At 47.7% G+C, this 13,268-nt stretch overlaps 1 protein-coding gene across 1 annotated transcript in view; it reads left to right on the top strand.

The window, feature by feature from the left end:
* The window catches only part of tmtc1 (transmembrane O-mannosyltransferase targeting cadherins 1), a 75,113-nt gene that overhangs the window by 20,318 nt on the left and 41,527 nt on the right, over positions 1-13,268 (top strand). Inside the window, exons 5-6 of the mRNA XM_049008521.1 lie at positions 10,008-10,089; positions 12,286-12,389. Coding sequence (XP_048864478.1) covers positions 10,008-10,089; positions 12,286-12,389 — 186 coding nt within the window. The remainder of the gene's footprint in view (positions 1-10,007; positions 10,090-12,285; positions 12,390-13,268) is intronic.

Below are 13,268 nucleotides of genomic sequence, written 5' to 3'. Positions count from 1 at the left end.
TGTATATTTGGTGTTGTATTCATTGTATTGTATTCCCGGTTAACTGATTCATTGCTTCTCCCTGACATGCACCGATGTTTCTAGCAGCAATATCGGTGAAGGTTACTCTCCCATTCTCTGAAAAGAAAGTGTTGATGAGACGTGACAAAGCCAATCTTTTGGCCAGTAGCTTGTGCTGCATGTGCTTGGTCTTGCCTGTTTCCTAAGCAACTGAGTCACCGTCCATCACAGCACACCAACGAAAACCTGGAGGACACTTGCTTCCTCGGCTCTTTACACATGGGAGGCCTGTATTTACGAATTCCATTTGTGAGTTCGCAGTATGTCAGAGAGGTTCCGTCATGCCGAATCTTATGTGTCACCCCCCCCCCCCCCCACGTCCCCACTGACATTGACAGCCTCCTTCCAAGCTTGGGAATAATAGGACCAGAGGAATCGTGGTGCCTAAACGCGATGGATCAATGGAGCGGTCCCTTGTTGTGCCATATGTGGGGCTTGTTGGGTTGAGTGTGGCCTTTGTGCCGGATCGTGAATGCCCTCTGCCAGACTGAGAGGAGGGACCAGGGGCTCCACTGCCTGACAGGCCGGCTTTCAGATGCTGGATGAGAGGCCTCTTTATATGGCCTTCTCCCAGGCTGAGCTCCCCTGAGCTGTATGCTAAGCTGCATTCAGCCGGCAGACAGACGAGGGCCTGTCCGAGCACTTTTAGCCGCCAATGGGATGTTAGGTAGAAACTATGATGTTCAGCAGCGTCGCCATTAAGGTGTGTTTGTGTTTGTGTGAGAATGTAGTATCTGTCTTTTTCCTTGCGGGAGTATCACATACACAAAAATGTTCAGAGGGCAGAACGAAAAATGATTGGTTCAGGGAGATAACCAATCAGATTGTAGAGAAGGTGCGTTCAAGCAACTAAATGAAGCATGACCAGCCAATCGGATGTCTTGGTCCTGCCTTCTTTAGTTGTTTGGACCCACCTTCTCTACAATCTGATACCAAAAAAATTTCATTCTGGCCTGAGAACATTTTTGTGTAAGTAAAACATTTGGTATCCATGAAAGTGACCTTGGGTTTAGATTTCGATTTGAGGGAGTTTTTCTGTTGTGCATGTGGTTGTTCCACTTTTTGTGGACAAGGATAGTGAAGATGCCCTCTAAAACCAGGCCCAAAGACAACCCCCGCCTTCAGGAATGATCTGATAGGAGTGGTCACCATGCGAGATCTGTGTTGGCATGGTAATTGCCATGGTGGGCGGGACTTCCTCTTGGGCCTTCCTCATTACTTAGGAGTTTGGTGCTGTGAATAGTGGTGAGTTTTATATTCAGCTCCCACTCTCACTTGATATATTATACACTCTCAAGAAATGCACGATATACCTCTGCATTTTCCCCCATCAAATGAGCTGCAGAAGTGTAAGCAAACTCTCTGCTGGGGATAGGGATAATGTTGTGTTTTTAAGATGCCACTGGGTGCCATAATGGAGGGGTAAGCTGACAATAAACAGAATCACTTCTGCTTCCCATATTCTGCCTGTGTCTCTAGGCGCTAAACCGGAAAAGGTCTAGGCGTTCCAGCAATGTTCCAGTAATACTGATGCAACGCGATTGAGTTCCTCCGGGTTTCTATCGATGAAAATACGGCTTTGACAGGAAATGTGAGGAGAGGCAACGGTTTTCTGTGCAGAAAACGTTTTATAAATGGAAAAAAGCGGTGAGATCATTCTGATTCAGAACCTGGGACTGTTATGCAGCCATCTGTCAAAGAAACCATCAAAACAATTACAGCAGGGGCTCATATGCTCTGAATGGGCGATTCTTCCGTCATGTTTCCCGGCGATTTGCAAAGAGGCTCTTTGTCACCGGCGAGACAGCAAGCGGTGTTCATTTCAGTTAATCAGCACGGCATTCAATATGCTCTGATTAGCCATAATAGAGATTTATCCTGAGTATTACAGTGGGCTTTTCATGTGTAATTTAAAAAAAAAAATGCCATGGAATCACAAAAGTTTATATCGAATCAGTTTAAAAATCAAATCAATTTATATATAATATAATATCAACAAGGTGAGGAGTGAATGAAGTGAAAACTACTATTGTGTACTTAGCATTTCAGTAATAATGTGATGCAGATCAGATTGTGCTACGGATGTTTAACGTTCTTCAAACGTTGCTGGGTTATTGCGCCTGGCTGCTCTCTGAATAGCAGCATCACTTTTGAATATGGGTGCCTATAGAGATTTTGGGCCCCATGAAAGCATATCGTATTAGGCCCCCAACCCGGGCCAATCCAATTATGTTCTAAATTTGTTAGGGCCCCTGTCACTCATTTGGAATCGTCCTAACTTCCCCCTCCGGTGCCCCTGCTTTTGAGGAGGATAATTTCATAATGGTCAGTGACATCCTTTATCCGCCTGCTCTGAATGCCTGCGTCTTATTGGCTGACGGCTTAACTGGAGTAACCACACTCCTGGCATCCAATGGGGAGCTGACAGGGTCTGACCCTGCCCCCGTCTTCCTCCTCATGGCCCCGGGGAGGTTCCGCCTTGGATTCCCCTCTTAATGTTCTCGTCTGTGGGCAACATCACGGCGACACGATCGCCCAGGGGTTTGAGGAAAGGTGACAGGACAGTATTCCACGATACTCCCTATTGAGGGAATCTTGACACGTCCAGGGGAAGGAGTTGTTTTTGCGTTTTCTTCTATTTGTGAAGGGACAACTTTTAGGTCTGGAGAGGCAGCAATGTCTATACTTTTTAAGCTGAGGTCATAAGTCATAATTTATACAGAGGGGCCGACCTTTTCATTAGCCAGTGATATGCTTTGAATCGGTGAGTCAAAGGGGAGGGGGTACTGCAAAGGCCAACTACCTTTGTGCTGGACCCAGTGCCCCTATGACCCCACCCCTGGATGGCGTGGGTGGGGTGATGGGATGTGTAACATGCAGCTCAGATGTTTCTACTGTCACACTGAATGCTCCAGCCATTGTGTCTTTATGAATGTCCCCCCTCCCTCCCCTGTAGGAAAAACAGAAGGTCACTTGACCTCACTTCCTCCCCAACAGGGTATGTAATGGGGGGAGGGGCTGGGCTTGGTAATTGGAGGCAGTTTCTTGAGCTTCAGGCAAAAGACACACGTACCCCCTAGGGACGGCTAATAATTCAGTCCCACAAACTCAGTTCACATCTCAGCGCACAAATCTGGACCTTGATCATTTACATTTTACCCATGATGTGAAGGCAGCAGGATGGGATCATGGGACCTGGTCAGCAGAGGATCCAAACCCTCTTTGCTGCTGAGAAGGCTGAGCTTTCTGGTGTTGCCTGGAATTGTCTTTCATTTGCTTTATGAATAGAAGCTGAGCATTTATGTGGTTTTTACGGTTTACGCTCGTGTGGGATCCCTATTCTCATGTCAATGGGAGCAGCGTCTCCAGGCTTTGGTCCTGGGGAGGCAGACACTGCCATGTCCTCTGGGAATCTTCCACAATGCTCTCGACAGCTGCCAGAATGCAATCCCCCTGCGGGGAATTATGTAATTTTTCCTCTTCATAGCCAGGAAGTTTATGTATGAGATACATGGCAACACTGCAGTTAGGATACAAGCAACTTAATTTTGATGTATGATGCTTTAAAAATATCCCATCCAGGGTGCACCTCTGCCTTGTGTCCTGTGCTTCCCGCGACTGACTCCAGGCCCCCCTATTGCCTTGACCGGGGTAAGTGGTTAGATGATAGATGGATGATGCTTTAAAAGCACTGCTTGACAAAACACAGCAAAATAATTGCATCATTTTCCATAACTGTACAGTCCATTTAGAGGCCCTAGTGTGAGTGTGAATGTCAAAATATTGCAGTAAGTGCTGCTCTGGTTCACTGGCAGTGTTAAAGTGTGATTGAAAACTAGTGGATTCTCTAAAACACAGACCAACAATAGGATTTCAGAAGTTCTACTCTGTTGAATACATAAGAGTGGCTGCACCAGCCTTCATCTCCATCCACGTTCCGTATTGTTCGACTACGTTAGTGCACTGGCTTCTCTTTGTCTTTCTTGCCTTGAGGTCAGGCTGGCTGCAGAGTACAGGCCCGAGACATCGTCAAATTCTGCCTATTTTCATGTTGTTTTGTCAAAGATGTCCCCAACTGCACAGTTCAGGTCTCCAGCAGAAGTTTACTAGCTTTTGGCATGTGGTGACGTTCTACTGGTTTCACTTAACAGATTCTTATGTTTGTCAAAGCCAACCGTCTCGGTCATTTAGGGTAAAGGTTAGCAGAATTTTTTGTCTGGGGCAACAACACCCACTTTCTGCAGCTATGGATAGAACTTGTGTTTTAGGGTTGGATGGCAGGTTGATCACGTGACCCTTTGTTTCTGCACTTCATACCTATTCCCTCAAAAATTCCTGTTCTTTTTTTCAAGATTATGGCTATTAGCGGTACTGGGGAACACAGTGAGAGGTTTGTGATGGTTTGGAAAGATGACCTTTGCACTCAACACTTCTCTGAATAGATCCTTCTAATAGAGCTGCTACCAGGCTGTTTATTTGAAGGATGGAAAACATGTAATAATTGACTGAATGTGGGGGCACTAGAGAGCATATTGCTGGCGGGTTGTACTGACCTCCAGACCTTCACTTCAGACACACATTCACATTGCCCCCCCTCCCCACACGGTGAAGAACATTCTGAAGATTCAGCTTGATCCAAGCATAGCTTCATGTCATTGCCATTCACCAGTCAAGAGATCTGGCATTACGAATCCGCTGCTGCCTTGTAGCGGTAATTAGTTCCATCATTTTTCTTATTTATATCAAGCTGCCATTGGAAGAAAAACTGCTTATTACTGTTCCATGCAGCGCTATGAATTCCTGGGATTAAAAATGCAGACTTTAATGAGGGTAGGAACTGGCATCTGAAACTTATTTTCTGTTTGAACATGGGTTAATGAGCCAAACCACACATCATTTATTTAAGGCACTTGAAAGGCAGCGATGACATTGATATGTAAAGAGCGTTATACAAAACAGCCTTGTTCCTGTCGATTTAAGCCGTTAGACCTTAACAAGAGGATTGGGAAGGAGGAGGGGTCTGAAGACATGAGTAGGGTGGGTAGCAGCTGGACCTGGTTTGCTGGCCATGTGTCCATACAGCCGAGGTTCAAATGGGCGACGGAGACAATGTGAAAGAGAGTTTGCTCTCTTAACAGCGCCCCCAGCTGTGGTGTCGGCGATGCAATTTGCCGGCTTTCATACCGGCTGACCCCCTAATTAATTAAGCTCTAAACAGTGACTGAACGGATCAATCGCCACTTTTTTCCCTCTGTATTTGGGCTGTTGGTGGATGACATTCCAAACCAGTGAGGCAAACGCAGTGCGGCTGCCGTGGGACAGAGGGAATAAAGGCCACGCCTTTAAATCCACAGGGCTTCTCATGCCTGCGGTGGTTTTGGGGGGGGGGGGGGCTTTCGAGCTGATGTCTGTAGATGGCTGTCTCGGGGCAGCCACAGACAGTGGGCTGTGTGATAGGGCCATGATGGGGGTGGTGGGGATTAACTAGCACCTTTTCATGTGGAATTATGTGGAGTTAGGCGATGACAAAGAAGACGCGTTGTAGATACCCCTCCTTACCCCCCCTCCCCCCTTTGGTGCCCAAACAGCAAATGAAAACTCTCACCACCTAACAAAACATGTTCCCACTCGAAACGAACCAGATTGTTTCATGGTGGCTTCTTCAGTGGCATCATTAGGACGCCATACTGCAGCGGGCATTTGGGCGGGGTGGCGATTGGGATCCCCTTCTTCAGGTTCTAGTGGGCTATCCCTCCCGGGGTCCAGGTCAGGATGAGGGACCCACTGCCTGCCCTGGATATTGCACTACCGCAAACTCCCTCCTTGATAACCCTGATCAGAACACGGTGAGCGTGTCCTCTTCACCCATACAATCCGGACAGGTAGACCCCCCCCCACTCTGGTCCACTGCTACACGGAAGATAGACACAAGTGTCGCTTTCATAGTCACACTCCAGTGAGGAACTTCACTTTAATTACCCTGGTAAAAATCCAGTCCCGTAGAAGGCCTACAACCCGTGCATCATATGAAATTTGCAGGATCCCCCGTTGCCCTGGGTAACTGTGGACGCAGCAGATGAATAATGCAGCGTGTTGTAATATGATCTGCCGTCATTGGGATTGTTTATAGTGAACTTGTTTTCTCTCGTTTCTTCTCGGGTTTGAGCCAACGCAGCACGCGATGCAGGATTGCAACTTCGGTCGTGTATCTGTAGTGTTATATAACTTAAAGGAGGTGATTCCTCTGTTGTGATACGTCTGTCACGAAGCATGCCGTCAATGCTGTGCCTGTAGCACCCACGCCCATAGCTGCCCATGCTTATTCCCGCCACAAGTCAGACATCTTGGGAAGTTGACGGAAAGCTATAATGGCGTCCTTCCATTGGCCCAGGGGCTCTTCCTTCTTATTGTGGCAGGCGGGGCCGGAACTCATGTCTGCGTGATTGGAAGCTAAAGTAAAAGCTCCCCAGAGCCACAGTTCTGGCATGGATGCGCCCGGTCTTTGGGTATTGGTGTTTGTGCTGGGGGGCTGTGCGGCACTGATCCAGTCAGAGAAGCACTTCACCACAAATGAGAAGAGCCTCATCACAAAGGAGAAGATCTTCCTCATTCTCTCCACTTACACCAGCTGGGGGTTGGTCGTGTTTGGTCAGTTTCTCTGGCCTTAGCTCATCCTCAGCCATGGGCGTGTTGGTCTTGCCCTGAACTACATTGTGTAGAGAAAACGCTCAAACCACCCCACTTGCTCGATCTAGACCCCAACAGAGCATGATCAGTGTCTTCAAAGCCTCTCTGCCAGGATAATTCCCCAAACTGCAGGTGGAACCCAATCCACAGCATCAGGTGATGCCTTCTAATTAACCATTATAATCGCATGACTGTAGCTCACAGTGGGTGTTACGGCCCACGTTGTCCAGCAGGTGGCTCCTGTGGGGACCACAGTCACACTCATCTTGTCCTGGGTTCAGATATACTGTAGATTTGGTTTGTGTTGCCCTGCATGGCCTTTTCCACACTAATAGCCCATCTGATAGAATGTCTCATGTTGTCCATCTGGGTTAATGATGGTTCCTTCCTTTTTAAGAAAGGTCTATGCACCCCCACACACATCCAAAATTCATCCGCACCTCATTCCCCCCACTCTAGAACACCACTAAATCAGCACTACCCTGATGACAGAGGCTGTCACCGGTCACTGTGACTGGTCACCGAACACGGCGTATTTATCCCCCGTGGCTGTATCTGATAGAGACGGAGCACCTATGTGTGACCTGCGGGCTCCTGGAGGACAGGATTCTGCTGGAAAAGTGCATAATCAGCATGCCAGGCCAGAGGATTAATTAACGTTTCGGGTTTCTTCTGCATTTAGAGGATGCAGTGAAATCTCTTTGTCGCAGAATTGTTTTCCTCCGGTAACCAAAGGTGATGGAGGGGTGGGGTCCAGAAAGTTATAACAGCAATAGTGTGCTTCATGTACTATATGCAGGAGAAGTGCAAAAAAATGAAGAATGAGTTTCTAAAACATCCATCCATCCATTCTTTTTTCTGTAAAACTTATCCTATTCTGGAGCCTATCCTGGGGGCTATGGGTGTGAAGGCAGGGCACACTCACACAGCATTCACACCTATAGACCCTGATTTATATAAGGAACCAAAGCTCACTCAGTGCTCATGTAATCCAAGTCCACAGAAATTCTTTCGGAAAAAAAACGTATCCCACGGACTGAGGGAGTTTTGGAAATGGGCTCTTCGGTTAGTGTGCAAAGCGGGAAAGCTGGCAGCATGTAAGTTGGCAATAATTAACAGAATCCCGTAGCCAGATCATCGGTGTTAGGAGTCCTAATCATTTATAGGAACCCATAGGAAATGCATCCAGTACGTTTGCTAGAAGGCAGTGGTGTGAATGAGCAGGCAGGCTGGCGTCCATGACGATGATGTTCTCCAGCTTCTCTCGACAGCAGGTGCTGTGGGTGATTCGTGGCTCTGGGGGGAACAGAGCCGATGACTTTGGATGCCTTCTTGACAGCTGTTTGCAGCTGCTTGAGACCCATGGTCCATACTACAATGCGATACTTCCGGTCAGGGTGTTCTCAGAGTTTGTTAGGGTTTTTGTTGCCTGAAACTCTTTAGCTTTCTCAGGCAGTGCAATTTCCATCGAGGGGAGCTGGCAGCTCTGAATCTGAAGCGGCTGACTCTTTCCACGGATAAGCCATTGATGTGAAGCAGGTTGTGACCGCCACTCTATTTTCTGAATTCAAGGCCGATCTTATCTGTCTCGCTGGCATGTAGAGCAAGCTGGCCCACACGACACCATCCTGTCAGGCCCCTACACACCCCTCCTGTGGGCGCGCTCGTCATCGTCGTCAGGACGCTGTCGGCTCCATGCTTTGCCAGCCGGTCACGGGTAAACAGACCGTGTAACCACTTCAGATGGGCATCCACTGAATCACGTTCAAGATATGCGGCCGAGATACTTACACTCCCCTGAAGAGGACCTTCAATGCGCCGTTTTGGTTTATCAGCAGATAATGTTCGAGCTTTCCATGCACATGTGATCCGTCATCTTCAAGCCTGCAGATGTTGTTTGTCGATTAGGACTGCCGTTTTTAAGGAAGACTTAGCGTTACAACAATTAATGGAAAGTATTAGGGTAGACTGTTCTCTGTGGAGTTGTGTCCTTCCCCCTCTGTACACCAGTAACATCCTTCTTCCTGCGTATGTGTGTGTGTGTGTGTGTGTTTTTGTGTTAGAGGTAGGAGAGCAGTGCAGTGACCCCCCCCAATTGGTGGCCCTCATCGAGGCAAGGTGCGATACATCAGCGGGAGCCCATCTCAGACACGCGATCGCTCTCTCCGGTATCACTCCCCCTATCCCATTAGTGCAGCAGTGGTCAGGCCTTCCATTCAGGAAGAAAGTGAGAGGAGGGGAGGGCGATACAAAGGAAGGTGCCAAGCAACTGGACCCCCTCCCCCCCCATAGTGCTTTCATGTGGTATCCTTCTCTCTGCTTGAATAGCTCCTGCATTTTATTGTAATTGGCTGAAGGCAGCTTTTCATAGGCCTCCGATGGGCCTGCGAGCTCATTATTTAAAAAACTCCGTGTATTCTTCACGGTTTGGGCATCAAAAGCGCATTTGTGTTACGGAAACATGATCATTGATTATCTAGTTTGCAGGAATTTTCTCGCATATAAATATTGGAGGTTTTTGAGCATGGGCATAGACTTGGGTATGGAGGGTAGGGACATGTCTACAGGCAGACAGATACTCGGTGTGCTTGCTGTCCATTATGGTCACATCACACCAGCAGGGCTCAATCTGCAGCACTAATCAAGATATGGAGATCCCATTTCCTGCTGTTCTGTTTGCATCCCTCTTCACTCTCCCATCTCTTTGTAGTGGCACCCAAGTAAGAAAGAGGTTCTTGGTTTCTTATTACCGGCTCACACCCTGAGTCCTGGTTCGGACCTTTTATTTCTTTATTTCAAGCAGCCGTTTCCATGACCTAATGTTTAATACCATATTCCAGATGGGGAAAAGTGGGGACCATTGTACCCCACAAACAGAAAGTGGACATGTGGCTCCCTGAGTTTCTTTTCCCTCCATTTTGAGATTTATCTGAACCGCAGTTATTTGACTAAGTCTTCTGTGTTTGCATTAAGGAACTAGCAAAAGCTTGGTCCCTCTGCACGGCTGTCTCTAGCGGTTGCTTTGTTTTCTTGGCTTAAAATAAGAACAGAAAAAAATCACCCTTGTTGCCTTTGTTTTAAGAAGTGCTGGGTTCATGCGAGGGTTGTGTTGAAATCTGGCCTTATGCTTTGCTTCACTCGGATCCAACGAAGGCTTTCTGATCACTGTGTTGACACGGGTGGAGCTCGCGGCCCTCTCGACTTTCCTAAACTGTAGTAGCTCTTTCTCATTGGGGATCGCTGCTGTTTGTGCTTTGCAGGCATCTGTCCTGTGCGAGGATGAAGGACCTCCTGAAGGTGGCGAGGCCGTTCGTCAAGCGAGCTGGTGCGGTCTCCTTCTACGTAAGTATACGCGCTGGGATACAGAGCACTGGGCTTCAACGGCTCCTATAAAACTTCCAGCTGCTTTATTGGCCAGTGGGGTGACATTGTAAGCTGCATGCATCGCTCGGGGGAAGAAAAATGAAACTGTGTGCCAGAATATTCTAGAAGGTCTGAAACATGAGGTACTAGTGTCATTAATTCACAAAGGGTGCTTGTTCCACGACTGGGTGTTTTGCGTACTTTAATCTGTCGCATTTTAGACAGACCTTGGTTCATAAGAAGTGACATGTTGTCATGTCGTATGAGGCGTTAGAATTTGGGCCAGCGTCACCCCCTCGTCTGCCTCCCCAGCTCCCCCCACAAACTGTCAGCCAATGTCTTTGTCCAGCAAACATAACACAGCAGTTGGATTTTATTTCCCACCGACCGTTCAGAGAGTTTAATCCCTTTTGTCTCCATAGCCCATGTCTGACAGCGTGAGAGGAGGGGATTACGGCTTCACATTCGCTACCTCCACGTCCGTGCCGGGGGGGGGAAATCAGTCGTATTTTGGGCCACAGGTGGCACTGTATAACTGCCACGTTCCCGGCTAATACCCGGCACTTTCCCAGGGGTGACACTGCTCTGAATGCCAGGTTCACCTAGCCGTCAATCGACGATGAAAGAACATCCGCGGGGATCCAAAAATGGGGACCAAGGCCAGCCTCATGCTTCACCGCTCCCTCATACAAAAATGCGAAAAGTGCAGCGACGGCGGGCATTCTAACGGGACGCCCGTAGTCCGCAATGAGATGCACTTTCAGGTGCATGCTGAGTTATTCTGTGTGACCGGTGATGGCTTGTGAGGATTGAGGGTGTGCCTGTCGTTTTACTGGCAGATCGGATGTGTGCACGTATGCGTGTTTGTGTGTTTCACCTTTAAGGATCGTACCAGGCTTTTCCTTGACAGCGCCATTGACAGTTCCGTGTGTGTCTTTCCTCTGATCGTCCCCTATGCGTGTCGCTGTGTATGACTCTATATGAGGTCGTGTCCCCATCTCTGTCTGCCTTCAATGTCAATGTGAATGCTACGGATGATCACTGCCGAATCTTGTTCCTGAGCATGTGCACAGCCTGTGCGTTTCCTTTGTACGTCGGAGTCTGCATTGTTGAGAAAGGAATTTTGTGTATGTGAATGTGGAAGAGACTGGGAATAGTTGTTGAACAGGGTCAGTTGTTCAAAGAGATACAGTATTCTTCCAGCGTAACTTCGATTTCCCTAAACACCACTGATGTTTAGTAAACTAGCACAACCTAACTTTGAACTGAAAAGGGTTAGGGTTAGGGTTAGGGTTAGGTGTCATTTTTCTATATTAATTTTTTTTTTAATTGTGCCCAATCTCTCTGGTATGTAACATCCGAAACACTGTCTGTTGCTGAATGATCTATGCATCCTCTTCTCACTAGCAAATGCTTGCTTTCGGAGGTTAATATTAAGGTCAGCTATATGACCTTAACTCCTAGAAAAACCAAAAGCTTATTCACATGCGTGGACTGGTCTGCAGTCTGGCCTCTGCCAAAAGGTCCCCTTCATTAACAGTCTGCGAACTCACCTGCTATCTTATCTGCATGGTGCCTATTAAGTTGAATTTTCTCTTCCGTTGTTTGCCATTTGTTTGGTGGTACCGTTTGGTTCTGATTTGTGGAGCTAAAAACTCATTACAGTCCTATTTCTTGGAAGTAGATACCATGTATAATTATATCAGCATCGTGGAGTAGGTGCCGTTTCACAAAGGACAGATAAAAACAAGAATGTCGCTATTGTTATTGCCAGAATAAACTGCAGACAAGTTTCATATTACCCTTCCTGCAAAACCTGATGAATAGTGGAAGAGTTATGTATTCCAGCTTGTTTTTCCAAAACCGGTCTAAATCCTCTTTTGGGATGCACTTTCTCTTAAATCCTCTGCTGTCAGTAAATGACAAGAAAAGTGTATAGGTCTTCTCCCAGATGAGAGAAATAGCTAAGAAGAGTGATATTTTCTTGAATTCTTTAGTATCAGAGGAGTTTGATGCGCTTGGGATTAGTCTGATTTAAATGTGTTAGTTCGACCTACATTCCGCCATCGCCGAACATCGCCGTCGCGTGCCAGCAGAAGTTCCATCTCAGCTGCATGCCGGACTGGGGTTTTTCGAGTGTTACGTAACGAGCGCAATGCCATTGTGCCCCTGCAGGTGGCAGTCATCCTGGCCTTGCGTCTGTGGCTCATGGGAGGCTCCATGCCTCTTTTCTCCGAACAAGACAACCCGGCCTCGTTTTCGCCTCACCTCCTCACCAGGTATGGTAGAAATAAGACACACACACACACACCCCGAATTCCACAAGATAAGAACATAAGTCCACAGTATGATTACACGAGGGGGGCTGTTATCTGCTGTCATGTCAGTATAGCTAACAGCAAGTTTTGTGCCTAAAGTCAGCACTGAATTGCTCTTCAGGCACCTGATACCCCCCCCACCCACTGCAGATGAAGAAAGAGCACAATCAGCCCTTTGCAGATGTCTTCTGATGACACATAATCCTGTATTAGCTGGGGTGCCTCCAGGACGATCCCCTGAGAGATGCACTGTCAGAATGTCCCCCTTTGGTCTCGGCTGTTGTCCGTGAGCAGCGTGACGATTGGTGGCTCCCTGCCTGCATCTCCTCTCTGCCCATGTGACCACTCTCTGCCAAGCCCTGGGGACATTCCTACATCCACCCTGGTCAGCAGCAGCATTGACGCCGAAACAAATCTGACAGCCGGTCCCAAGATTTGCATAGGGGAGCTCCAGTGTTAGGGGCGGGTGGGGGGAAGGGGACAGAGGACAGTAAAAGTCTTTGGTTTGGGGGTGTGATGGGAGGGGGGGGGGGGTTGGTGATCCATTAAGTGGTCAAACGGTGCATTTTCAGCATCTTTGGGTGATTATTTTCGTGGGGGCACAGCTGGTGATTTGATGCCTCCCCCCAGCCACTACTAGTCAAGGAAAACACTATTAAAATGACCATTACAATGTTCACATAGCAGCTACTTTAAATGCATATATATGTGTGTGTGTGTGTGTGTGTGTGTGTATGCGCGTGTGTGTGTGTGGATTATGTTTATATTACGTTGTGGGGACCATTTTTCAAGTCCCTACAAAGACATGTCAATGCAATCAAAAAACTAAAAATGTCAAGT

This window comes from Brienomyrus brachyistius, chromosome 3, assembly GCF_023856365.1.
Source record: "Brienomyrus brachyistius isolate T26 chromosome 3, BBRACH_0.4, whole genome shotgun sequence".
NCBI classification, from domain to species: Eukaryota; Metazoa; Chordata; class Actinopteri; order Osteoglossiformes; family Mormyridae; genus Brienomyrus; species Brienomyrus brachyistius.
The sequence above is the reverse complement of the archived record's forward strand: the minus strand, read 5'-3'. Positions and strand labels throughout refer to the sequence as shown.